Source organism: Nilaparvata lugens, chromosome 6, assembly GCF_014356525.2.
Source record: "Nilaparvata lugens isolate BPH chromosome 6, ASM1435652v1, whole genome shotgun sequence".
NCBI lineage: Eukaryota > Metazoa > Arthropoda > Insecta > Hemiptera > Delphacidae > Nilaparvata > Nilaparvata lugens.
In genome coordinates this window covers 17244889-17271537 of record NC_052509.1, presented here as the reverse complement: position 1 = coordinate 17271537, position 26649 = coordinate 17244889, and the positions used below count along the sequence as shown (strand labels likewise).

General features: G+C 34.3%; 1 protein-coding gene across 1 annotated transcript in view; it reads left to right on the top strand.

The window, feature by feature from the left end:
- LOC111048598 (discoidin domain-containing receptor 2-like) overlaps nucleotides 1–26649 on the top strand; it is a 124001-nt gene that overhangs the window by 24960 nt on the left and 72392 nt on the right. Inside the window, exon 2 of the mRNA XM_039430299.1 lies at nucleotides 5750–5825. Coding sequence (XP_039286233.1) covers nucleotides 5759–5825 — 67 coding nt within the window. The 5' untranslated portion in view covers nucleotides 5750–5758. The remainder of the gene's footprint in view (nucleotides 1–5749; nucleotides 5826–26649) is intronic.

The window sequence follows — 26649 nt, the reverse complement described above, 5'->3', positions numbered from 1 at the left end:
TGTCGACCGCCCCCACTCCACTATAGCCCCTCAAGGAGCGCTTAATTTCGATTTGCAAAACAGACACTTCGGGTGACCCAGAAATACTATCTTCATTTTCATCTTGTAGCATCCTTTTCCTGTCCTTTTCTCGCCGATTAATGCATCCTACATTTATCTTCAGCACAGAAACGGCGAAACAGCCAAGACTCAACATTCTGTATAATTCATTTGATTATAATTTCGATTTCGAAGAAACATTTTAATTATGATTTGAATAATGTTTACTGTCTTGGAATTGCGAAGTGGAGCATGATATTCACCAGTGTACATTATAAAGCTCCCTCCCCGATCTTCTCAAGATTGAAGAATTAGAAAAATAGTAGTGGCATTTATTTTCGCGCTTTTAAGACATGATCTACAGACCTCCGTGAGTGTTTTAGATGTGTGATAGATTCATAGAACTGTAAATGAATGAATAATTATTATTGTTATTATGGTTTTGCTCATCATATTCTGATTCACGTGAGTTTTACCAAAAATTTATTGTACGTAACAACTGAATTTTGTTGCGTTTTCATTAGTCTTTGAAATTTTGAACTACGACACTTCTATCTAAAGATTACCCAGGGATGAAGTATTACCTGTAACAGCCATACAAGTATAATTGAGCTAGAGCAACATATTTACATGGAGTTTTTATTCCTCTGAAATATGGGAAAAAATACGAGTAAATAGATTAAAATATTTTTCACCACACTCATAACTTGTTTGAACCTCGAATTTTGAATTTATAGAGAAGTTTCTCTCGTTTTCGTTTTTATCATGTGATCCTTAATGTATGTGGAGTTCTTCGGCTTTGCAGTGATAACTCTCATGTCTTATTGTAGTACATCCACATCCTTTTCGCTCCACATTCAGGGACTTGGTACAAAGCTAGTATTTTCTCATTTTCATATCCTCTAACGGCTACTGAACTTCTCCCCACCGAGCAAGGTAGTTCCAGTTCTTTTTATATTCTATTCCATCTACAAAAGGCGATGCACGGTACTTTGCAACTAGGTCGCACCTCCACACGGTTTGTCTGCTCTTTTTCGCCCAAACTACAGCTAGAGCCAGGAAGTGAACGTTCCTTACCTCTCCATGCCTTTATTCTATCTCTATATTAAAACGTTGCGAATATAGCTTTTGGGTTTATCGTTTCTCCAGTTACCATTACGCTGATCTGCTACCCTAGGCGTTAGTTTCATATTCTTTTGTAATTTGCATAAATACCAGTAATAAAAGCTGGAGATACATATTGCAAGTTTTCTTTCTCAAAAACCTTTATATTTCAATTTGATAATTCAATGAGTACCTAATGTAGTGGAGTACTTCTCTACTTGGAATAATATAATGGAGCTGATCCTTAAGAGCTGTAGCCGGTCTATTTTATTGGATTCTCTGCTCCATAACGACTTTATAAATCTGTTAATCGGGTCAAAAGCCCCTATCAAAAATAGAATCTTCAGAATCACGTAGGTTCTCAATCTTAACAATCTTATATTGCCTATGACTAGGTGTTTGATACTGTTCGGTCTAGGAAGAACTACTGCACTCTACGAGTAGATTCATCTTTCTTTCTGAGTTCTAATGAAAGCTTCAAATTTCTGAGAGTCTCGAACATTATTATCTACTGTGGATAATTTTTGTTTTTTTTTTTTTCATTTAGATAGTTCAGTAGGGAACAAATTTCGCTACATAACATTGTCTTGATTATTTATGTAGAAAAATCATCAAGCTCAAGCTTGGTATCCAAGAAGTGAAGTGAACCAGCCAAAATACTTTTTAAAACTTATGAAGTTAATCAGTTGAAGCTCAAATGAGCAAGTTCATCAATCTCTATTACGCAACAATTAATTCTGGTATTTTATACTGACCATACATTGGAACATCGTTATAGAACACTTTTCTCAATTCTCCTTTTTAGTACGTTTTTCCCCGTTTTTCATTGTCATTGAAACGTCCTTATCCAGTGGAACCTTAATATAATGAAGTACATTCCGATTTATTACAGATTTCTTCAGATGTACTATACCGAAGTTCCACTGTATTTTTTCACTTCTCTCGATCTTCAATGACTCCAATGATATATTGCTGACTCGTTTTAATTCTTAGCGAGAGATATGAATACACTAGTGAATAATGAATGTAAGCAATCGACTATTAATCACTTTTGAATTAAATCACAGCGCTCCTTATTGAATCAATATCCGAGCATGGTACCATCTCGGTAACTTGAATTTCATAAAATTTACGAATTTCAGGGTGTGCACCCCAATGTTTATAAAATGACGTTACATCGTCAGGGACTGGTGCATATTGGAAATGAGGAAAAGTGTCGGTACGCTCACTTGACTCAGCTATCAGCATCGTTTGCTCCACAAATTCTCTCAATTCCTGCTCGTAATGACTGCTCTATCTGGGCTTCCATCCGACCTCATCAGCTCTCTTTACTCGGTTAAGGCTACCCTTTCTTGATGACTCACGCCCCCTCCCACAACCCCCAACCGCGACGTAAATTCAAATCAGTCGATCAGTCTCCACGCAACAGTCACCTAATGGAGCTCCAATGCCTCCTCGATCAACAAGTAATTTCCCCTTTCTTACCCCAACTACAGCATTCTTGCCTAAACTCAGTAAGACCGCTCCTAAGACACAGCCCTCTTCAGTTCTCAGCTTGATGCTTCCACTTGTACATTTTCGCTTTGTACAATTCGATTCACCATTACTACTTTTGTTACCATTTGACGTTGTAATGCATTTTGATGTTCTCTTTTGCTACTACAATAAAACATTTATTTATTATTGCTCCTTGTATAGTCTATTCAGTTGACCATAGAGAAACGAAAACTTTTCGTTATCTCTGGTTGCACTAAGAAGATCTCAGGTCTGTTATCATTATAAGGATTAAAAATGCAAGATTACCACAAACTGCTATGTTTGTTATGCCCATTTGGTGTGAAGGCATATTCTACTTTTGTTATTTTGTGTATGTTATCCACTTTTTGGTCAATTCTTAACACAGAATATTTTGTAAAACACTTGTACCGGGTAGTGAAATGAGATTATGGCATGAACTGAACTACACAGTACACACCCTTGGCTAGAACAACACAACTGTTATAACATTAGTACTTCAAAGGTTGATGAAGCTTTATCCACCATGGAAAGTCAGTCCGCATTACTATAAAATCTAAGTGTTCCTCTCAAATTTTTCATTGAATTGTTTAGTTTTTCAATATTATTCAGTTCATAGGAATGGAACTGAACAGTGATAGTGAATATTACGTATTACGTGTGATATATATGTGTGTATTCAGTTTTTTTTACTTTCATTACCTAGAAATAAGGTACTTGAATAAAGCTCATTTGGGGCCAGTTTCCGAGCTCGGGATTAAGCTAAGTTCAAGACTTCAAACTGTTGGAGTCGAAAAATTGACTTTCCGAAACGGGGCGTAGTCGCAGTTTTTATGTTAATCTTAATTTTCTCATTTCTATAATTGGAAACGTTTTTCCTTGACGGGATGAAACATTCCCAAATAATTCAAAATAGCTGAAACTTTACACTATATCCGCTTTATTTTATTTTGAGTTCAATTTTCTAGTTTTTCGAAATTTAACTTAAACGTGGACTACGACTACGCCCCGTTTCGGAAAGCCAACTTTTTGACTCCAGCTGTTCAAAGTCTAGAACTTGGCTAAATCCAGAGCTCGGAAACCGGCCCCTAGAGTTTTAGGCAAACAAAATTTTTATTTAAAAAGAATAAAAGCATTTGGATTCACATGACAAATAATGCTTGTTGCTAAACGATGAGTGGTTCATGAGTTTTGAGCAAGAGATCGTGTTATTTATAGAAAATGAGTGTGAAACGATAGCACGAGCTACCAACGAGCTGTAGCCTACTGTGCAGTTGTGCTGTTGAGCCGGAAAAGTGTGCCGAATCGCTACAAAAGAGACATGCAGCAAGATAAGAGAGGTTTCGCGATGATTAAAGCCGTGCAGTTGGCTCAAAAGACAACAAAGAAGTGGTAAGAGTACGCGATGGCAATCTGTTGTGCGGCAGTAATTTCCAGTCTAGGCTAAGAGAAAGACATTGTCCCAGAGCAAAGGCAATGGCGGTAGCTCTCTACCACTTAGCTGCTATGAGAAATGGGACAGGCCTTATTAGAGAGCCCTGGCCACTGCTAAACACAAAAGATAAAGAGAAATAATGAGCATATGGTTTTGTTTGCTTATTCAAGCGCGCTTTTCAAGGATGGAATGGGAGAATTTGGAACAATCGGATGGAAAATAATTCGCTATAGTTGCAACACTACTTTATAGAAACTGTTATCTTCTTCCATCACTTGATTGTGGTTGTTGTTATTATTGTAAGGGTATTCACAATGCAATATTTATTCATTCCAAATTGATGAAAAGCCATTATATAATAACATCATTGTGATTGTGATTTTGTCTTGAATGTGGTTGCAGCTAGTTAGAAAAAGGGAATGTAATAAAATATCTAGGCGTTATGTTCGACTGTCATACGAAGTGGAATGCTCACATTGATAGTTTATGCAGAAGATTTTGACATGTCGTGTATAAGTTTCATAAATTGAGCGTCTCGAGGATGCGATTATAGTGAAATTGGTGTACTCGGCATAAATGCTTAATCAATTTTTCAGTATGGAATCAGGAAGTGGGGCACCAGCCTTGGATACGCACATGAACAAGATACTCGTATTGCAAAGACATGTAATAAAAGCAGCTCTTGGCCGTTCCAGACGCTACCCAACAAATCTTTTGTTTGTTGATTTCTCCGTACTCACAATAAAGCACAATTAATACTGTACCTGAATAAATGTGAATATCTATTCAAACCATACATGATGTCATACAACTTCCGAGCGCAAACAAACTATATCATAAATAGAACTGATTTAACTGTTTGTGGAAGGCAATTCACGTACATCGGCATTAAACTTATTTACTTGGTACTTCAAAACTTTCTAGTAAAACATATTAATAAGTCATCCATTAGAAATATAGTTGAATGAGTAAAGTCTGTTAATGTATCTCCCCTTTTTCATAATAGATCTCCTTATCTTTTGTCACCTCCATATAGATTTTTAGTTTTAATTTAGGTGTTTTTTCCTATTGCCATGTAATAGAGCACTCCTTTTGTTTATTTTTTATTTTTATTTTATTTATTGATCGTTTTTTCTTCAATATTGATATACAAATTCAATGGTTCATTAATTTTGTAAGTTAAGATTTCTAAGATTGATACTCGTTGCAGCACACAAACCTCTGGTTTTGCTGGCAACGCCTATAAGCTAATTTTGAGAAGAATTATTATTTATGTTTAAATTATGTATTTTGATAGTGTTTTTGTCTTGAAAAAGTTGTATTGCAAATAAAGAATTTGATCTTTGAACTTTGAATAGGCTACTGTAAACTGAGAAAAAATAGAAAAGAAAATCCACCACTCGGAAAAAATAGAATTCAGTAGAGATCTTTTGAAAAAAAGGTGGACATTATCTATCAAATATTGAAAAATCGAAGACGAAAATATCTTGCAATCCATATTCTCATGTTCAATTCAAGTAGAGAGTATCATACTCAATTTTATAATACTGAGAGTTTCAGGTTTTATTCGAGTGAAATTATTTTCGAAGACTCGTGATATATGATTGAATTCATGAATAATCTGGTTATTTTCACGAAAAAATTTCTTTGTTTCAGATCAAAAAAATGCTTCTCAAACTTTTTGGACTCCTACTTATAACTGCAGTTCAAAATTCTAGCAGTTTATATTTGGGTAAGTTTTATTCTCTCAAATAATGATTCTTCAACAGTGTACTCTTCTTTCACAGTTAATATCACTTTTCGTCTCACTGGATAGCCATGATTTCAGTTTCAGTACCTTATTCATATTCATAGTCTACTTCCAAATGTGTATAATATAATTAGCAGAGTAAAATAGAAATAATCTAGTACGGTACAGTTATCCAGAAAATGGCTTTCATGAGTCGAAACATGTTATGCATTCATAAAATATAGAAATATACTTGTTACTGAATGATTTTTACTTTATTCTAATATAGTAAAAAGTGAAAGTGAATATGAATAGCAAGTATACATCAATTTAACAGAGACTATAGAGACGATTGATTTATTTGAATGCAGATAATATACGTACTGTGATGTACCAAAGATTGTACAGCCCTCAAACTACATAATAGATCTATTCATAGGCCGTTATGAGAACGAAATAAATCCCATCACCGAAAAAGCACTACAATCTTATCTGAGGTAGATAGACGACTGTTATCTGACCTACAAAGTAGGAAATGAATAAATCAGTAATTATATGCCTTGCAAAATTTTGTCACAGAAAAAACCATATACGTTTGTATGTTTATGGATTGGATCAGTAAAATTATATTTGAAGGTTAGCTTTGAAACAAAAACATAACCCCAAAACAGACCAAAGCTAACTTGTTAACAAGTAGCAAATTGAGAAGGCAGTTCGACTAATGATCGATCATAAAAATTATGTAATATTAACATTTTCATTTTTATATTTTAATTTCTATGCCGAATAGGCCTGAATATTTATTTAATGAACTATCATAAGAATATACTTGTTAGAAATAAGAAGACAGATTAGCTTAGCCAGTATATGATGATTGAGGGTCGATATTCTAGCATATAAAAAACCATATAAACAAAAAAAAGGAAGAAATATTTATTTATTATTATGTTCATTATTATTATAAGCATATATATTCTTATGTTATGTCTACTCTATGCTATAAAAGCATGTCTATGTTCTATAATCATTAGTTATCCGTCGAAGCTAATTATAAATGCATATCATCATAGACGAATTCTATTATTTATTTGTGTATTATTATAATAATATAAACTAAATGATAATTTGGAACAACTTAAAATCAGGAATTTCGCCCAATTTAAACGCTTTAAAGTTGGACACATTGACACCACCCATTCAGCGTATTGGTTACGTCACAGAATCTGACCAATCCCGAATTAATATGTAAATTTGGCGAGATAAAATTTGAAGAAGAAACTCAAGTGAAAATTAGAAGAGGAAGACTCGAGGCCATTTTTGCAAGGATCATCGGTAGGATGCAGACCTAGTCCATGTACTTAATTGTTCAAAAGCTTTAATTTCTGTTTAATGTAATTCAATCTTTGTCTTTCTGTTTTAAAAAAGTTGTTCCAAAGTTCCTATAATAATTGTGATACTAAGATTTTCAATTTCATTTAAATAAACCCCGAAATTATATTAGTGAAGTCTGTTCGACATTTTTCGCCACGCGGAAGGATCCAGCCAGAACGATATATTCTACGGCCGAATATATTTCGAAAACCAAAAAAAGGAAATAAAAGTCTACGTTAGTTATTCGAATATATAAAAGGGGATCCCCATAAATCTACGAAAATTGCACAGCGTATAAATTCGTCCATTTGAGAAAGTCATGACTATAGTTTTAAGGGTAAAAAAGTTATCATAATTGATTTTTATAGTATTAAATGAATTTAAATATCCAAGCTGTACTTAGCCAAAAGGTCTATTTTCCTTAGGCGAAACCCCACCCTGATAATAATTTTAATTATTGATTGATTCTATTTTCTGAATCATCATTTTGTATTAACTTGTTTTTTCTTATTTAACTAGTTAAGTTTATGACCCTTTCCAAGGGCTATTATCCATTTTATTTTGTTCAATCAAAGAGTACCGAACTTTTTACATAATATTTATAATTTAAAGATTCAAATCTGCTATCAAACAATATTCATTCTGTATCTATTAAAAGTCATAATTTGTATAATCTGTTCATTAATTTATTCAATATTTGCTGTAACAGTTTATCTCTCAGAATATATCCATATTACCGTTTCGTTAAACTGGGTTTACTTCATTATACCTCCAAATTCGTTCTTTCTCGACTGACACATATTGATCGTGCAGGACACATCCTGTTTTGTAATAGTCAGACATTATCGAGTGTGGTATCTATTATTAGACTATTATTTCTTCTGGTGGTAAATGGTGGTCGATTTTCTCATCAAGTAATAAACCTTTTTATTGGGAATATCCCGCAGAATCAAAATATAAATCGACTTCCACTAGCCTACCACACCGAGGTGAAGTGAATCCTGCATTATCAGCCGATCAACGTCGCAGGGAGAGGTAATAGATCGTATAGACAACATTAGAATTAAACTCGGTACTCGAAATATTTACTATTTTGGTTCAGCATTTTGCCTTCATACAACCTATAGTACTTATCAGAGACCTGGTTCGCATGGATTTGCCATTCTGTCTGTTGTTTCATGCGGTCTAATATCTTTCCAAACCACGGCACAATCATTGGATTCTGGATATATTAGTCATCATTTTAAGAAAAAATTCACTCCAAAATTACTGTTTCTGTCTGATCCTAGTGACAGCATAATTTACACTCAGCAGATTCAAGTTGAACTGCATTTTATTATTAAATTGGATTTAATTCCATCTCACTATAATATAACCACCTACAGCGTTAAGTTAGAAATTCAGATCCCTTACTTCGGCTACCTTTGTAGACCGCCAAACCCTCTATTGAGCAAATTAATTTTTTCAATCTGTTCCATCCATACACCAGTCATTCTACTTAGATACTCTGAATTAAATGATACCGACAATCCGATTAAACAAAGGTTGGTCAACCTAACCTGCAACTACCTATCGTTAAATCATAACCTCAAATACTGTAATTACTCAATTTTATTCAATCCAACCATTTTAACTATTAATTCCCTTTTTACTGTACATCCACCCCTCTCCACGGAGCAAAATAGGCTGCAATATTCGCCAACACAAGGTAAGACCTACTATACGAAGAAATCGTACTCATGGTTGAACGATTATAATCCTAGTTTATTGTCATATAATTCAAATTATATATTTCCGTGTGTCCCCCCCTTGGAGTAAGATTATGACACATTTCCTCTCCATGGGCTGGACTCTGACAGTACATATTCTCTTGGTTTATTCCATGGAAAAGTCCTATCAAGATATGGAGACTGATTTAGAGAAACTGGAATAAAAAAAAATCATTTCAGAGACACTAATCATTGATTCAATATTCAAATTGACCACCTGAATACTTGAATTCTATGAGGCTGAATAAGATTTCTATAAGTGAATTATTGAAACGCAGATCGTGCCAGTTCCACCCAATTTGCGCTTTTCTTCCAACTTGCATCACATCTTGAAGAGAATAAATATCTAGTGGTCTTTGATGCAAAAAGCGATAGATTAATAGGAGATGAAGCTGTGTGTAAAAAGAGCAACCTCGAAACGCACGGGCAATCGAAGACCGAATTGTACCCCGGGGGGCCGTAAAAGGGCGAAGGATGTTCCCTCTACCTGAATTATGTGCCCTCACAACCCTTCCCACCCTCTGCCTCGCTTAGAGCCTGTAATTACTCGATGAAATTTTTCAGCCCTGGATTTTCTAGCTGGCGCTTGTAGGCTTGCCCCCAAGACGGCCATCGTCTCGTCTCATTTCCAACAACTCTAACCTAGAAAACCAAAATTCCTGAGAAAGCTTTCTGCTTTCCCAGAAACAAAGATGGAATAGCATCCTGACTCGAACTTTCTCCATCAAATTATTATGAGAATCACTGGCCCCAGGAAACTAGTTGTTAAGTCTGGTTGTTTTGCAATCCTCTCTTCAAATCAATAGTTCAAAAACAAATATTATCTGTGATAAAGTTCACAACTTTACTATAACTTGGAGATAACTCCAATTTATCTGTAATATTTGATAAGTATTTCAGTTAACAACAGGGTTGCGTTGAATAAACAGACAGACCATCTTCTTACACAGAAATATTCATATAATTTCTTCCCTAATCTGACATTCATGAAAAAATTTCTCTAAAATATTACATCTGTATTCAGTTAAGAACAGGGTGCGCAGCATGATGTGACCATCTCCTGAAACAGGAGATCATATAAATCCCTACATTTGTCCTAATTTGAGTTTCTTATTTATTCAAAAATCACATGATTACATACAAAGCTAAGATACTTGAAGAAATATTTATGATGAGTTATGAATACTTATATATTCTCAACTTATTTTAATTTGATAAGCGGTTGACTCATTCATACCATTGGCATTGGAGAAAATTTCTACAACCAACAGAAGGTGCAAAATATGAAGAAAAATGATGATAAGAAAGTCTATAATACCAGAGTGAAGAGAAAAACCTCAAGCAGGCGCTCACACCAGTTTCGACTTTTTTGTTGGGTTGTCATTTGACCAATTCCTCTCTCGAAAGAAGAGGAAAATAAGTTTCTCAGCTATTATGACGCGTTGAAAGATGAGCATGAAGAAAAGAAAAGAAATGGAGCAGAACGATTCTCATCTAGACTGGCTCAGTGGTTCGAGCAGAAAGTTTCGCGTATCTTGAATGGCAATTGGCCAGCTAGGTAGGTGCTCATGTTAAGACGTGGCCTCCCTGATAAGTTGCAAACTATCAACTCTTAAGAAAACTTATTTCCAGGAAATAGAGGATGATGAAGTAGAAGAGCTTTGTAGAAAATTAGCATGTGACGTAGTGATCAAGATTAAATTGAGATTAGTTGAGAAAAATCTACTTGGAAATTTTCTCCAAAAAGATAATAAATACTCTTCTAGTGTTGAGATTTCTTGTCGCTCGCTCGCTCTAAATGTTTAGTTGTCTAGTATAACTAAGCATGTATGATTACGTCAATAATGTCGCGCGGATACCTCAAAAACAAAGTGGGAGTGAAATGAAATAATATTGAGTTTTGACTTAGCTTCACTTCCAGAGCTCTAATCGTGTGACTCTGATAATAATTGATATGGAGTTCCTCATACAAGCGCCACGAAATATAGGTCTCAAGCCTTCTAGGCTTCTCAAATATGTTATTTTCATACTCTAGAGATAAGTACACTGACTTGTTAATTCTACCTTCTGGACTATTAGTAATAAGATGCAATCCTGCAAAACTCACAACGTTATCTCTGTATTTTCCAATTGATGTGATGTTTGCAAAAAATACTGACTTTTATTGCTCCAGTCTTCCGATTCTTCAACTTGATTCTGGTCACTCAGATTTTCAGAAACATGCAAATTAAATTCATATTCAAATCGTTTGCGTTAAAAGCTAGAACTAGTAGTATCTATATAAAAATTTTCAGAAAAGGGTACTATGTCATATTAATCAACAATTATTCAAGTAGCCCCATTTGAATACTTTATCTACCCATTTGATGAAACTTTGTCCAAGAAACTCATTAGAAACTATAAATTTTGTTACATTTTACTCTTCCATGATGGAACTTTGAAGAAAAATATTGATTGTCGAAGTTCAATAGATTTCAAAGCCCTAAATTAAATCAAGTCTATCAAGTCCTGAATTTTATGATAGCATAATATGTATGTGTACATACATATCATTCTAAACTTAAACTTCCTACATTCAATCTTGGAATACAGTGGACTTTTCTTGAATCCGTATCAAAAATAGCGTCTATTACAAGTCTTGGATTCAACTCTGAAATATTTGAAATATTTTCAACTTTTCACAGATACTAAGCAAGGATAAAGATTTTAAGATAATCTTCTCTTGTTTCACATACTTCTAATCTATAACATGAATAGCATTTGCCATCGTAATGTTTCATCAGAAGTCTCCTAGGGAAGGGAAGCAGTATTTGCTATGAAATATCAGCCTTTCCGCTATCTCAACACGACACTTGTACTTTATCCTGCCCATTTCTCTTCGCTATCTCGCAGCTTTCATAACGTTTTCACTTTGTATAGCTTTATGCTGAAGGAATTCTGAACCACGTTGAATGATATCCTCTTGTGATTCTAACTAAGACATTATTAGAAACAAAAGTATCATAGGATCTTACGTATGAATTTTTGTGTTGGGAAGAAGAAATTGAGAGGAATGTTGAGTATTAGGAGAATTTGGCTACGTGAAAGTTCAATTTTCCAAGAGCTAATTGCATTCTTCTAATTCATTCCTGTTGAATAAATTCATTTAATTCCTCTGCTGAATATTTTTGTATCCTTCTGAGGAGACCCATAAAAAATCATCACAACAAATAGTTATTTGACATAGATCATTACAATAGAGGTTTTTCATAAAATTTTAAAATCCTGTCTTAGAATTGAAGAATATAGCTCCATCAGCTTTTTTATAACAGGGGATGAAAATCAGAAATAATGTATTCTTTTTTGAGATCATATACAGATTCTAAAAATATTAAAATCTATCCCAAATTCACTTTCTGTCCATTCGTCAGTGAGGTATTTATATTTCTTTCCATCCATGCAATTATAATCATAATTGTGAGAAAGCGGATTAATCTTTTAATTTGTTTCAATTCGTTTCTCATCGTCTTATGAATTAATTATTTCCACTATTAAATTTTATAAAACTTTAAAGTGAAAAAGCACTCACATTATTTGATGTGGCGACGTCCGTTTCGTGCTGGTATTGCACATTTTCAAGCCAAACAGGAACTCATAATTATTTCCTATTGAATTGTATACCTCTTTCAACATAAGAATCAGACTGTTTGTATTCTTAACCAGGATTCTTATTTTTGTATTGTGTAGACTGTATTCCAGGTACATTGGGGTTTTCTGGATCGGAACACATGGAAGCACATCCACTAACAATAGATAAGTTTGTCATGATGATCCTGTCTTTCATAGTTTATGCACTATCTAATAACATTCAGTTTCGCATTGATAATTGAATTTCGTTTGGCAGGTCTGTTAGAACAAAGCTGAGCAGGGGACAGGAGCTGGGACAATTCAAATGTGAATTTGGATTTGGGCTGTGTCAAAAAGCAGCCCATTAGGAATTCATATTTTGCGTGAGGCATTCTCCGTCTCTGTTCAACTCGCGTCTCCATCTTCAGCTCTGACAAACTCTCTTTAACCCTTCCTTCTCCCTCTTAGCAGATGAGATAAGGAGTATTTTCGCCGTACTCTGACCTTAATAGACTTTTGATTAAATTGGCATCGCTGTAGAAGAGGAAGGTGTGGAGGAGGGTCTATGGAAAATAAGCTAGGCAAAATGAAGGCGAGGATTCTAATGCGCGAAGCCTCTCTTCTTGATAGCTCAATTGTTTCAATTGGTGGTTCTCGGTCTGGAAAATGTTTTGCTCTGCCATTGTTGATTCGATTATTTCAATTCAGCCTTCTGTACAATAAAATGTTCTCGATTTAATTATTATCATTCTCCTTTGGTTTTTGGTGCGACAGCTTCTAAATTCATGAATATCATCATTCATATTCATCTCATAGGCCTATTATCATTTCCTGATAAAATACTGTGATTATTCTAGTTCTAAAGTTTGGTTGCTCATATTCATGTAGCCTCTCTTTTATGAAATATTATTATTATAATAATATTATTGTAATAATTATTATAGAATCAACCGCATGGACTGATGTAAAAATCTCTGCAACCCGTTCAGGCCAATCATAGGTCAGAAAAATGACACCAAAAAGGGATGAAATTCTATTTTTGTTATCAGCAACTAGAAAAGGCCTTATCATAAGCGGTTCAAGGGACAGATTGTATGTTGAATAAGGAGAAATATGAAGAGAAGTTAATTACTAATAAAAGGCAGATAATTTAAGTTTATTTATTGTAAAGCAAGAACTATTCTCTTACTCATCTCTGACATGATGTATACGTCATACTAGTTCCACCAATAGCAAAATTCTAGGCAAATTAAGTAAGACGGAACTGCTCCACAAAAGTTTTTTGAGAAGAGAGACACTACTTCCCTTTTAATGCCTTCACTGTAAAGATTTTGTTCTAAAAGTTACCATTTTCTCTAGTGAGATTCTCATTCGTTAAATTTATGTATTTTAAATGTTAGCCTATAACTAAGGCAATATTATTCGTTATATTTGTAAATTATTCTATCAATTGATTACTTCCATGAATCTAAATTTTATAATTCATTTTTGATTAGTGAAGGAAATAATTAATTTCTAAAAAATCTCCGATGTGCTGATGATTGAAGTTTGGACGAACCATCAAATCTAAATTAATTTAAAGAAACCACCATACCAAGAAGGATCACGTGAGTTCTCTTTTATTTTATGGGGCCCCACCCTTCGCTTCGAAAAGTACAAAAATTTACTTCAATTTTACTTCGCTAATTATTACTGGCCACGTTGAAAGCGCTTCAGCTTAAGTGTACTGAATTTTAATTTATTGTAATTTTGTAGTCGTTTAACTGTCCTCATCTCCCTGAACCACGACCCTGAATAAATTTCACATATTGTAATATTTTCTAGTTAAATCATTGGAATCATAATTTATCTTTAAGAATTTTTAAACTTTGTAAAAAAACGTGCATGATAGCCCAGCATCATAGCACTAATTCAAATAAGCCTGTCAGCAGAAAATTATTCAAAACCTGTTTATCAAATCTTGAAACTGTACTGTTTAATTATTATTATTACTGCTCATTATATTTGAAATTAAATACTTTATTTCCTGAGTTCGATTATTTCTTTAGCCCTTCAGATTTTGTGTTTGGCACGTTTGTACTTGTTAAGCACCGATCAAAAACGATCATTGAAATAATTGATCCCAATCCGGTTCAGGGAACAGATCTAAGTTGAGATTTAAGTGGGGTCAGATCCAGATCATACGTTCTCTGTCCTTACCTGCTATCTGTGCCCTACATCGACTTAGGAATAAAAATTCCTACCACAGAGCAGAAACAGCTACAGCGTAAAGAATAACACAGTAGAGCCTGAAACTTGGAATTCTGTCCGCGAAGTATCTTCCGAACGGCATTTGGTCTATCAAACCTATCCTAGACCGTCGGAATTTATAAGTGGCACAATCCCGCAAATTATATGCACCAAGTTCCTTGCTCGACCTGTTTGATTTTGTACACTGTCTACAATACAGGTCTCTGAATCTAGTGTCTAGCAATTGCTACACTACGACGCATACTTGCAAAGAATATTATTCTCATACAGATAGCCATTGAACAGATCAAGGGTATGTAGGAGTTTGTGCCTCCCGCGATTTGGACTATCAAATTAAATCTTATATTGAATCTCTCAGTTTGGTGTTCTGTAGTATTCATCAACACCCATAAATTTGAGATTACAACACCGAGGATTCAGTGTGAGATTTTATACCTGTGTGACGTCTCCGTCTGGGGCATTATTCAAGTCAAAAAACCAGGAACCCCCCCAAGGAGCGTTACACTATAATGAAACTTTGTCCAAGAAACTCAATAGAAACTATGAATTTTGTTACATTTTACTCTTCCATGATGAAACTTTGAAGAAAAATATTGATCGTCGAAGTTCAATAGATTTCAAAGCCCTAAATTAAATCAAGTCTATCAAGTCCTGAATTTTATGATAGCATAATATGTATGTGTACATACATATCATTCTAAACTTAAACTTCCTACATTCAATCTTGGAATACAGTGGACTTTTCTTGAATCCGTATCAAAAATAGCGTCTATTACATGTCTTGGATTCAACTCTGGAAATATTTTCAACTTTTCACAGATACTAAGCAAGGATAAAGATTTTAAGATAATCTTCTCTTGTTTCACATACTTCTAATCGATAACATGAATAGCATTTGCCATCGTAATGTTTCATCAGAAGTCTCCTAGGGAAGGGAAGCAGTATTTGCTATGAAATATCAGCCTTTCCGCTATCTCAACACGACACTTGTACTTTATCCTGCCCATTTCTCTTCGCTATCTCGCAGCTTTCATAACGTTTTCACTTTGTATAGCTTTATGCTGAAGGAATTCTGAACCACGTTGAATGATATCCTCTTGTGATTCTAACTAAGACATTATTAGAAACAAAAGTATCATAGGATCTTACGAATGAATTTTTGTGTTGGAAGAAGAAATTGAGAGGAATGTTGAGTATTAGGAGAATTTGGCTACGTGAAAGTTCAATTTTCCAAGAGCTAATTGCATTCTTCTAATTCATTCCTGTTGAATAATTCATTTAATTCCTCTGCTGAATATTTTTGTATCCTTCTGAGGAGACCCATAAAAAATCATCACAACAAATAGTTATTTGACATAGATCATTACAATAGAGGTTTTTCATAAAATTTTAAAATCCTGTCTTAGAATTGAAGAATATAGCTCCATCAGCTTTTTTATAACAGGGGATGAAAATCAGAAATAATGTATTCTTTTTTGAGATCATATACAGATTCTAAAAATATTAAAATCTATCCCAAATTCACTTTCTGTCCATTCGCCAGTGAGGTATTTATATTTCTTTCCATCCATGCAATTATAATCATAATTGTGAGAAAGCGGATTAATCTTTTAATTTGTTTCAATTCGTTTCTCATCGTCTTATGAATTAATTATTTCCACTATTAAATTTTATAAAACTTTAAAGTGAAAAAGCACTCACATTATTTGATGTGGCGACGTCCGTTTCGTGCTGGTATTGCACATTTTCAAGCCAAACAGGAACTCATAATTATTTCCTATTGAATTGTATACCTCTTTCAACATAAGAATCAGACTGTTTGTATTCTTAACCAGGATTCTTATTTTTGTATTGTGTAGACTGTATTCCAGGTACATTGGGGTTTTCTGGATCGGAACACATGGAAGCACATCCACTAAGAATAGATAAGTTTGTCATGATGATCCTGTCTTTCATAGTTTATGCACTATCTAATAACATTCAGTTTCGCATTGATAATTGAATTTCGTTTGGCAGGTCTGTTAGAACAAAGCTGAGCAGGGGACAGGAGCTGGGACAATTCAAATGTGAATTTGGATTTGGGCTGTGTCAAAAAGCAGCCCATTAGGAATTCATATTTTGCGTGAGGCATTCTCCGTCTCTGTTCAACTCGCGTCTCCATCTTCAGCTCTGACAAACTCTCTTTAACCCTTCCTTCTCCCTCTTAGCAGATGAGATAAGGAGTATTTTCGCCGTACTCTGACCTTAATAGACTTTTGATTAATTGGCATCGCTGTAGAAGAGGAAGGTGTGGAGGAGGGTCTATGGAAAATAAGCTAGGCAAAATGAAGGCGAGGATTCTAATGCGCGAAGCCTCTCTTCTTGATAGCTCAATTGTTTCAATTGGTGGTTCTCGGTCTGGAAAATGTTTTGCTCTGCCATTGTTGATTCGATTATTTCAATTCAGCCTTCTGTACAATAAAATGTTCTCGATTTAATTATTATCATTCTCCTTTGGTTTTTGGTGCGACAGCTTCTAAATTCATGAATATCATCATTCATATTCATCTCATAGGCCTATTATCATTTCCTGATAAAATACTGTGATTATTCTAGTTCTAAAGTTTGGTTGCTCATATTCATGTAGCCTCTCTTTTTCCAATTCCTGCTCCAATATCTCTTCTACTCTTGTCCATTTCCATCAAAATTGCGAATGGTATTTCGTGAAGGAATCAATTATTCATCAATAAATATATCTTTCATGTGATTTAAATAGAATTTTTCAATATTGAATCATATCTCACAAATATTTTCTCTCACAAATTCTCAAATCCAGACCAAATTTGCTCAGCCTTCGCGGATTCTTTCATAACAAATATTAGAAATACTTCCCATCTATGTCCAATAATTCTTGATGACTCTGTTTCATTCCCACCTAATCACAACTTTTATCTAAGACAAGCTACTATTCAAGACATTAAACAAATAGTTCATGAAATGGATAAAAACAAATACCCTGGATTTGATGGTATAGGAGTATTGGAATTGCAAATCCTTGAAGACTATCTTTGCACTCCTCTTTGCCGCATGATCAACCTATCTATTCTAAAGGCATTTTTCCCGACTCCCTGAAAAATTCAATAGTTGAACCAATTCATAAATCTGGTGCATGTGATAACTTCAATAACTAAAGACACATCTCTAAATTGTCAGTACCAGAAAATGTTTTTGAAAAATATTTATTAACACAATTAAATAAATACATACTCCACAACAATATTATTTTTTTCTAATTATCAGTATGGATTCCAAAAAGGAAAATGCACTGAGTCACTTCTAGTAAATTTTACACATAAAATAAATACTCTCCTGAATGATAGGTATCATGTTCTTGCGTTATTCATAGATTATTCAAAAGCATTTGATACACTTAATCATAGGATACTTCTTAAAGAATTACTTAATATTGGAATTACTGGCAATGTATTGAAATTGTTTGAGAGCTATTTGAGTGATAGACACTTCATGGTCAACCTAGGGGGCAATCACAGTGGGTTATATAAATGTGACAATTTTGGAGTTACGCAGGGAAGCATTTTAGGTCCCATTTTGTACAATATCTATGTAAATTCAATTTTCAAAGTAATCAGACATGGAGAAGTATTAATGTATGCTGACAATACAGCTCTGATCATTGGACATAAGAATTTAAAAGTGGCTGAACAATTAATACAGTTTGATTACAACAGAATTCTGAAATGGTCCCATGACAGAAATCTCATAATCAACAGGAAAAACTGTACTAATGCACTTTAAATCTCCACATCTAAGATGCAACGTAAATCCAACTGTATTAAGCCACGACTGTCATTGCCTTCATGCGAATGCTTCTCAGATCTGCACTTGTCCGTCTCTTACTTTAGTAAATAGTACCCGTTACCTTGGCATTATAATCGATAGCAGCCTGAGATGGTGTCCTCACATAGACTACATTTCAAGAAAACTTCAAGCGCTTAACGCAAAAGTCTTTTATTTGCATAAAAATATCACCCCTGACTGCTTGTATCTGATTTATAAGTCCGTGATGGAACCAATAATTAGATATGGCATTGAATCATGGGGGGGAGTGCAGCCAAATATCTTTTTATCTAGAGTTGAACGAATACAATTAATTACATTAGAATGTATAACTACCAGAATCCCTTATATTAATAATATTGATCCATACAACCCACGTAGCTTACAAATATTCGATCATACCTTACCGCCCAAACATTTCTATCTATTCAAAATTGTAAAACTCCACAAAGAAAATTTATACTATAGACTCCTTGCTCCTCCCTCATCCTACAATTTAAGATCTCCGTCAATATATGTAGTACCCAGATTCAATAATATTTATGGTAGAAGATCCCTACATTATGTAATCCCCTACTTATTTAACAGACTACCTCCAAATATTCGTGATTACTCTAAGAAGGATGTAATGTTGTATCTCAATAATAACAGCACAATCAATTTATAAAACTAATAATATTACAAACATACACATAATTTAAGAAACGTCAAGTTAAAAAAATGACAGCATATGCTAACATTATCAGAATTTTTCAATTTTTGCTGGCTGAAGTTTTAAAATTTTCCTTTTATTGTCATTGCCGCCTGCCTCAACGATAAAATAATGTACTATTACTTTTGTAAAACAATTTTTCCCTTTTCCTTATTATTTCATTCCTTTATAATAAAATTTTCATTTTTCCCTTTTTCTATTAATTCTGTATAAAAATCTGATGTATATTTCTTATTTTATTTTTGCATTCTGTATTAGTTTTCTTTCATTTTTTACTTAGAATCTTTGAAGTGTAATATTTATTTTGTCTAAGTTTATTTATCTTTTGTAACTCATTTTTTTCCTGTAACTGGGCACCCACCGAAAATCCTTTGGGTTTGGCAGGACCCTCAACTGTTTGTATTGAGAATAAAAAATTTTGATTTGATTTGATTTTATTCAACTATTCATTAGTTGCGTTGAACTTTTGTAGTTCACAGTAATGTTTTGTTGTGCTGGGAAATAAATAAGTGCCGTTCACAAAGACAAACAAAGATAAGCTCAAAAAGACAAACTGAATTGAATCAGCTGATGGTTTAATCTCAGAATGAATCATGTTATAACAAACGATACTTATATTGATTTGATTCAGTTCAAAGTGAGATTGCGTTTAGACTGGAACTGTGCTAACGGACCAAGTGCGTATTACCACAGAGAAGAGTTAGCTATAATCCCTCTATGGTATTACTGACTTTCACTTTCTGTAGTGTGAAGACTTTGTTGAGTTATAGATATTTAGATTGAATGGTGGAGCTTGAAATAATTATCACAACCACTCAACCAAAACTAGTTTTTCATGAATGCCCTGATAAATAATTTGATGTGACAATTTCAAGTAGTTTTATTCAATTACTTACTGTTATTGATAATGTCATTATCATCAATACAAATTTATTTTTTCCTAATATCATTATATTGCAAAAGAAGGCATCGCGTATTAATTCTGGTGCAGCTTATCTAGAGCACTGTAAGCCACTATTCATAAGTGAAAATATTATGACTATTCATGGGATGGTGACTTTCAAACTCTTAATGAATGTAAGGAAGAATATTGACAACCATCATTGTAGAGAGGACATTCACTGCTACAATACAAGAAATAGGATCAGAACAGACGTGCCCTATACAAGATTAAGTAAAATATTGACAAGTCCTGGACACTTATCGCTGAAACTTTCCAATATCCTCCCTATCACTGTTAGGAAACTACCACTTCCTTCATTCAAGAAAAGATTGGAAAATCTCCTTTTAAAGTATCCCATTTATTCCTTCTCTGAGTTCATTCATCTGCCCGTGCTAGATTATTTTTAGAGTTAAGAATTATTAAGAGTTATGTCATTTCTCTTGTATTAGGTCTGCTCATTAATTCTCATAGTGCTTTACATCCCCAAATTCATATTTTTACAATGTTTGTTATTTTTTTCTTGTAATAGTTTTATTGATGTTTATTGACTTCTTGTTATATTGACGTTTCCTATTGCATTGTATATTGCCTTGATGGAATAAAAGTATTGTTATTCTTATTGCAAACTCAAGGCTGTCTCAGTTCCACTGCTCGAGAAATTCTAATGGACTTTAAAACATTGAAGACGTCATCAAGTCAAAAGTTGGCAATAAAAGTGGCCCGAGAGATTTAAAGAGCCGTGTTATAAGTCGCAGAGTCGTGCAGGAAATGAAGTATTCAGATGTGTCATAAATTGCAAAGTATTCAATCTGCTGAAGGAAAACGAAAAGGCCATAAAGCTCGTTACATTTCGGGTTGGCAATGAATATTTAATTGCCGCCGGGTAGTGTTAGTTTGTTTTCTGCACTGCAGGGTTCGCTATATTCGTCGTTGAAAATTTAGAATGCCATATGGTGGTGAATCGGCGACTCTGAATGCGGTTGACTACTGACTGCTGAACTCAGCTTACTGAGCTGGATTCACTGTCAGTAACCCTCATAAATAACACTACTCATACACTCAAGGCTGACAGTTTTGAATGAAACTGACCGACACTACCATCACTACTTCATCTTCGTATTCGCTCTCTCTTTCCCGCTATTGAAAACGAAGTCCGCTTTTTCGCTTTTCGATGCGCTCTATTTATTGAAATTTTCTATTTGTGTTTGTTGCCCTCTTATCGTTCAAAGTCAACTGCATGGAGTTTTCATTAAATATTGGCGAACGCTTTGACTGGATGCAGTCAACTCCACTGTCCATAAATCCATCTCGATCATTGGATCATCTCGTAGTCATCATAATAATTGTTGAGTGGTTGATGGATCGAATTGTTTACAGCTTCCAATTCATATTTTCTACAGTTTTTTATGGCCGACAAACCCCCGGAGCTGGTACAGTGCTCGGTACATAACTGTTCCAATGAGGGCATGATGCATTGAGCATTGTTGAGTGGTTGATGGATTGAATTGTTTACAGCTTCCGATTCATATTCCCTACAGGTTTTTTTATGATGGACAAATCCCGGAGCTAGTACAGTTCTCGCGGTACATAACTGTTCCAATGAGAGTATGATGATGAAATAATTATGTTTAGTTGGGTGATATGTTCATGCATTCTATGAGTCAACAATCAATCAACGCAGCAGGAAAATATATCATATATTCCAAAATCTAGTATTTTCCTTGAATTAATGAGAAATATACTGCATCTTGAACAAAATTCTAATCTGATAAAACGTATACAAATCGTATACAACGTTGGATGATAATTTCATGCATTCTATGAGTCAAAACGCAGCAAAAAAATATATCATATTTTCCAAAATCTAGTATTTTCATTGAATCAATGGGAAGTATCCTGCATCTTGAACAAAATTCTAAACTGGGAAAATGCCTAAATCTAACGAAACTTTTCTCTTGCATTCTAATAATAATTAGCTTCTCCATTTTTCCTTACCCCACTCTATTTAGTAGTTCAATCTCATATATTTCAAAATGTATCACTATAGAATTTAAGATAAGAAAACTGAATATTATCAATTTCTTTTTTCTATCCAAATTATAATTGCACTCTTGATGAATTCATCTCTGAGTCAACTGTTATAAAAATTCATCAACCTTTATCCAGTTTCTTCATCTGTCATCATTATTTGATACAGACAACATTTGAGTAGCAGAGTACAAAGAATTATAGTAGCCGTTCACAAAATGCAGATTGATTTCCTGCGTTGTTAGTAGAATGCCGAGTACAACGGCGGCGGAAATGCACTATTTATAGCGTACTGGTAATGTAGCTAGTACCGGTGCACCGGTATTGTGTAAGTGGTCATGTGTACTGAATACTACGTGTTGCAGTATATCGATTCGTGGGAGGTGAGCGAGCCTTGTACATAGAGAGAGAGTGAAAGGGAGTGTTACCTACCCAACCCTGTTGTACTTTGTTGTTCCACGTGATAGAAAGAGAGAAATTGCATCCCTAGCCCTGTTGTTCCTTGCCGTTCCATGTAATAGAAAGAGAGGGTATTGCATCCCTGATGTACTTTGTTGTTCGCAGCTGCTGCTTCAACCTATTTAGAACGCACTGCTGTAACTCACTCCGCTCCAACATCTTTATCTTACTTTGAAACACGTGAATGTAGTAGGTTCCTGGACCATGGACTGACATTTTTAGGACCAATACCTTCATCAATGGAGAGTTCTTGAGCTCAGGTCTACTTGGTATTTATTATGATATAAATGTATCGCGTATAGACAAGTACGAGCAGAAATTTATAGTTTGGGTTCAGAAATTTATAGTTTATCAACCACTGTTCACAACACTGTTCATCTGTTCATATCATAACAGATCTACGACCTACAATGTCATCACTTCGATTCTTCTTGGTTCGTTCTCAGATAAATATTGCATCTCTAATTATTTTCTTCATGGGCTGTTCTTCCAGTTCATTCAACCTAGATGAATTGACATATCTATCTTCAGTTCTTCAGAAAATCAGAGTTGTAAAGGATATAATACTATGTATATTACAATAATTATGCATATGTTTTTGTAAATGAATTCCTCTAGATGCAATTCATTGGCAATCAGAAAATTATTATCAGTTATGATATTTACCTTATTCAGAAATTTTGTCAACGTTCGATTCATCCATACTAGCTTGGAAGCAAGTAGTGTTCGGGAATTGTATCCTTATTCAAGCTTAATGAGCACGACTTTATCAACTTGTATGAGCAAAATTCTAGCTATCTACTAGCAATAATTGAAAAAAATTATCGAGGATAATCATCAGAGAACGAGATGGAGAAACTTCATGAGAAGGAACCAGAAAATATTTGATTTCAATTTTCCATTGATGTATTTTTCTATATCGGCTACCCGATATTCTTTTATTAAATGAACTATTTCCCTCCCAGTTATCTTTCAACAACAGTAACAACTGAGGATTTACAGAGTCATTACGTCTGGAATTCTTTGAGCTTTTGCTATAAAACACTTACTCCAAATGAAATTCGTGGACTGATTCAAAGTGTTAGACCACCCTTGTTTCGCTGATTTCATGACAGATATGTTTCGCCACAAAAAATGTTGATAAGATCAATTCACTTAGTCGTTTAATGATACGAATTTATTCGAGCTCCGAAACTTGCACGAAAAATAATTATTGAATAGAATTAAAGTAAGAAGTGGAAGAATGGGGAGGCTAGAGCTATATAACAGCTTTGAGTCAGATAATATCGACGAGATTTGGAGCAAAAGCATTTGCAAAGTGGCGACTGACGAGTGTGGTCATGCAATCTCTCAATCAGTGTCTCCTCAGCCATCACCTGCTCGCACTTTCTGACTCCTCTCTCACACTCTCTCTCTCACACACACTCTCACTTTCTTTACTCTCTCTGTCCTCCCTTCGTACTCCCTTCTTTCACTTTCTAGCTAAACTCATTGCTTCTCATAAAACCAGGCGAAACGCTTTTCACTGACGAGTTTCAACTATTTGATCGTAATCTTATTTTTGGAAATTAATGTGCAGAGTGTTTTGATTTATCCATCCACTTCCCCACGATTGTTGTTTTTTATTAGTCTCACAATAGCATTTGAGAGGACCTTTACGTTTTTTATGCTTTGATACGTTTTGTGAAAGGAGTGTTTCTTATCCTTCGGCTAGAGCCCTTTGGAAAAATGAGCCTTCGGAAAAGTGTAATTAATCTTTAGAACTACTGGAATACTTTAATTAAATCAGAATTAGGAAGGTACAGTATTATATGGCTTTTCAAATCAGTCGAGGCTTCATTTTGTGTTTAAGTTTTATTGATCAATGTATTATATCATTAATTTCTATTTAACACTACTCCTTCAAAATCCCTTGAAGTCTCTTTGGAGTTCAGGGATTGAATAATTGAGATCTAGTAGGGGCTAGAAAAGAGTTGATCTACTCATTATTTTCCCACGAATGCAACTTCAAAAAGTCTGTAATGCATAACACATACTAAGTGGGTCACGATATTAATGAAATAAAAATCTAGACACCAGTATTCATCAATTTCAATAATCGACATGAGTGTTGAAAGTACTAGAACAAAATTTTAATTGTTCTGAACACTGGAACTATTGACTATAAGATGGACAACTTGGAAATAAAATTTTTATCCTAAAAAGCTAACTAAACCCATTGTTTCTGTCACATTTAGTTCACCTCAACAACAAAGAAGCCATGAAATGACACTATCATATAAAATCTACCCACTTTTTGTGGATTATTTTTGCTTGGTGTCATTCCTGTTCAGAACAAACATGCCCTCCCTCTAATCAAGAGCAGTCAGTGTACCTTCATTAAGAATGGTTGATCAGTTGACATGTAAATAGAAGGGGATCCATGGGGGTGTGCAAATACTATCCAGATTGAACAAAAGCCCGCGCTATCACTGCTATCTTTTAATGAAGCTCAACTCACTAATCATATACTGGATAATTGCAATCACTTCTTTCACGATCTGAAAATAGCTTGGAATTGAATTCGAAAAGTCACCCAATCCAACTTCAAATCGACACGAATTTGATTAAAATTGCTATGTATGAACTATGCAACCTGCTTCATAGAACTTCAGTTACAAATCTGGAACATCCACAAATTGGAAGTGATCCTCTGTGATTGACGTTCCCAGTTTTTCTACAGGAATGTGATTGGTATTACTTGATTATATATCAGTGATTTGAGCAAATGGATGAATAAGTTCTTCATGATAATTTATCTCATTTTCAATAAGTTTACCATAAAACTTGTTTTCGAATTCTGACTTGAGTGATAAAGCTGTGAAAAATCAAGTTATATTGATGTCTCTAGTAATTATTATTATGGTGAAAATAATATAAATTGGCTTCCGAATGTACAGTATGATGCATTTTTCAAAATAGGATCACCTCCCCAAGGCAACTGAAATGAAATAGAAAGAACAGAAAAATGCTTTGCATCAAATATAATATATTTTGTACATTCAATCATACTGTATTCAATCAAATAGTCTGTTTATAGTTCATAGTACTGTAACAATCATACCAAGGTGCATACATACTTATGCGTCACGAATACGCGCATTTCGCTTTGTATCAGCTGATGCTATGTTTTTGTTTATCCATAGTTGTACAGAAAGAGTAATATACAGATATAATAAGCAAAGCATCAGCTGAGGAGAAGCAAAATGCGAGTGATCGTGACGCATAAGTCTGTACGCGTCTCTGCAGTAATGTGAATTCAATATTTATTCTACTATCAATCTATCCAAATTTAAAATTGTTTCTCTTATTCTAATCTATATTCTTCAGATTGTGATTTGGTGTAGAAAATTGAAATGGACATAACCTACGTAGGCATATAAAATTTGGACAATTTGGAACTAAATTAAGAAATTGAAAAAGTTTTGGGCAATAGCCTGTTTTTATCTTTTCCGATCATTGTATTGTTTGTGCTAACTTAATAAATAAATATTTATTTACCTCTATTATCTGTTTTTCCGTTATGTCAGTTATTAGTATTGCAGTGTAGTGTTTAGATAGCAACTTCATTCGTGCCAGTATTTCATGTCTAGATTTAAGGGTGGGGATTAGTCGTAGATAATAAATCGGCTCATTAAATCATATTCTCAGAGCACAAGGTGAGCAGACAGGAACACAGCTGTCAACAATTCTCCACGCGATGACAAGGGTGGTCCGACCAGCAATATTGTTTGTATCTCAATTAGACGAATTCTCCTACTGTACACCTTGAATGGTCCCTTTATCTCTGTGGGTACCTTCGTGTTGAGAAAG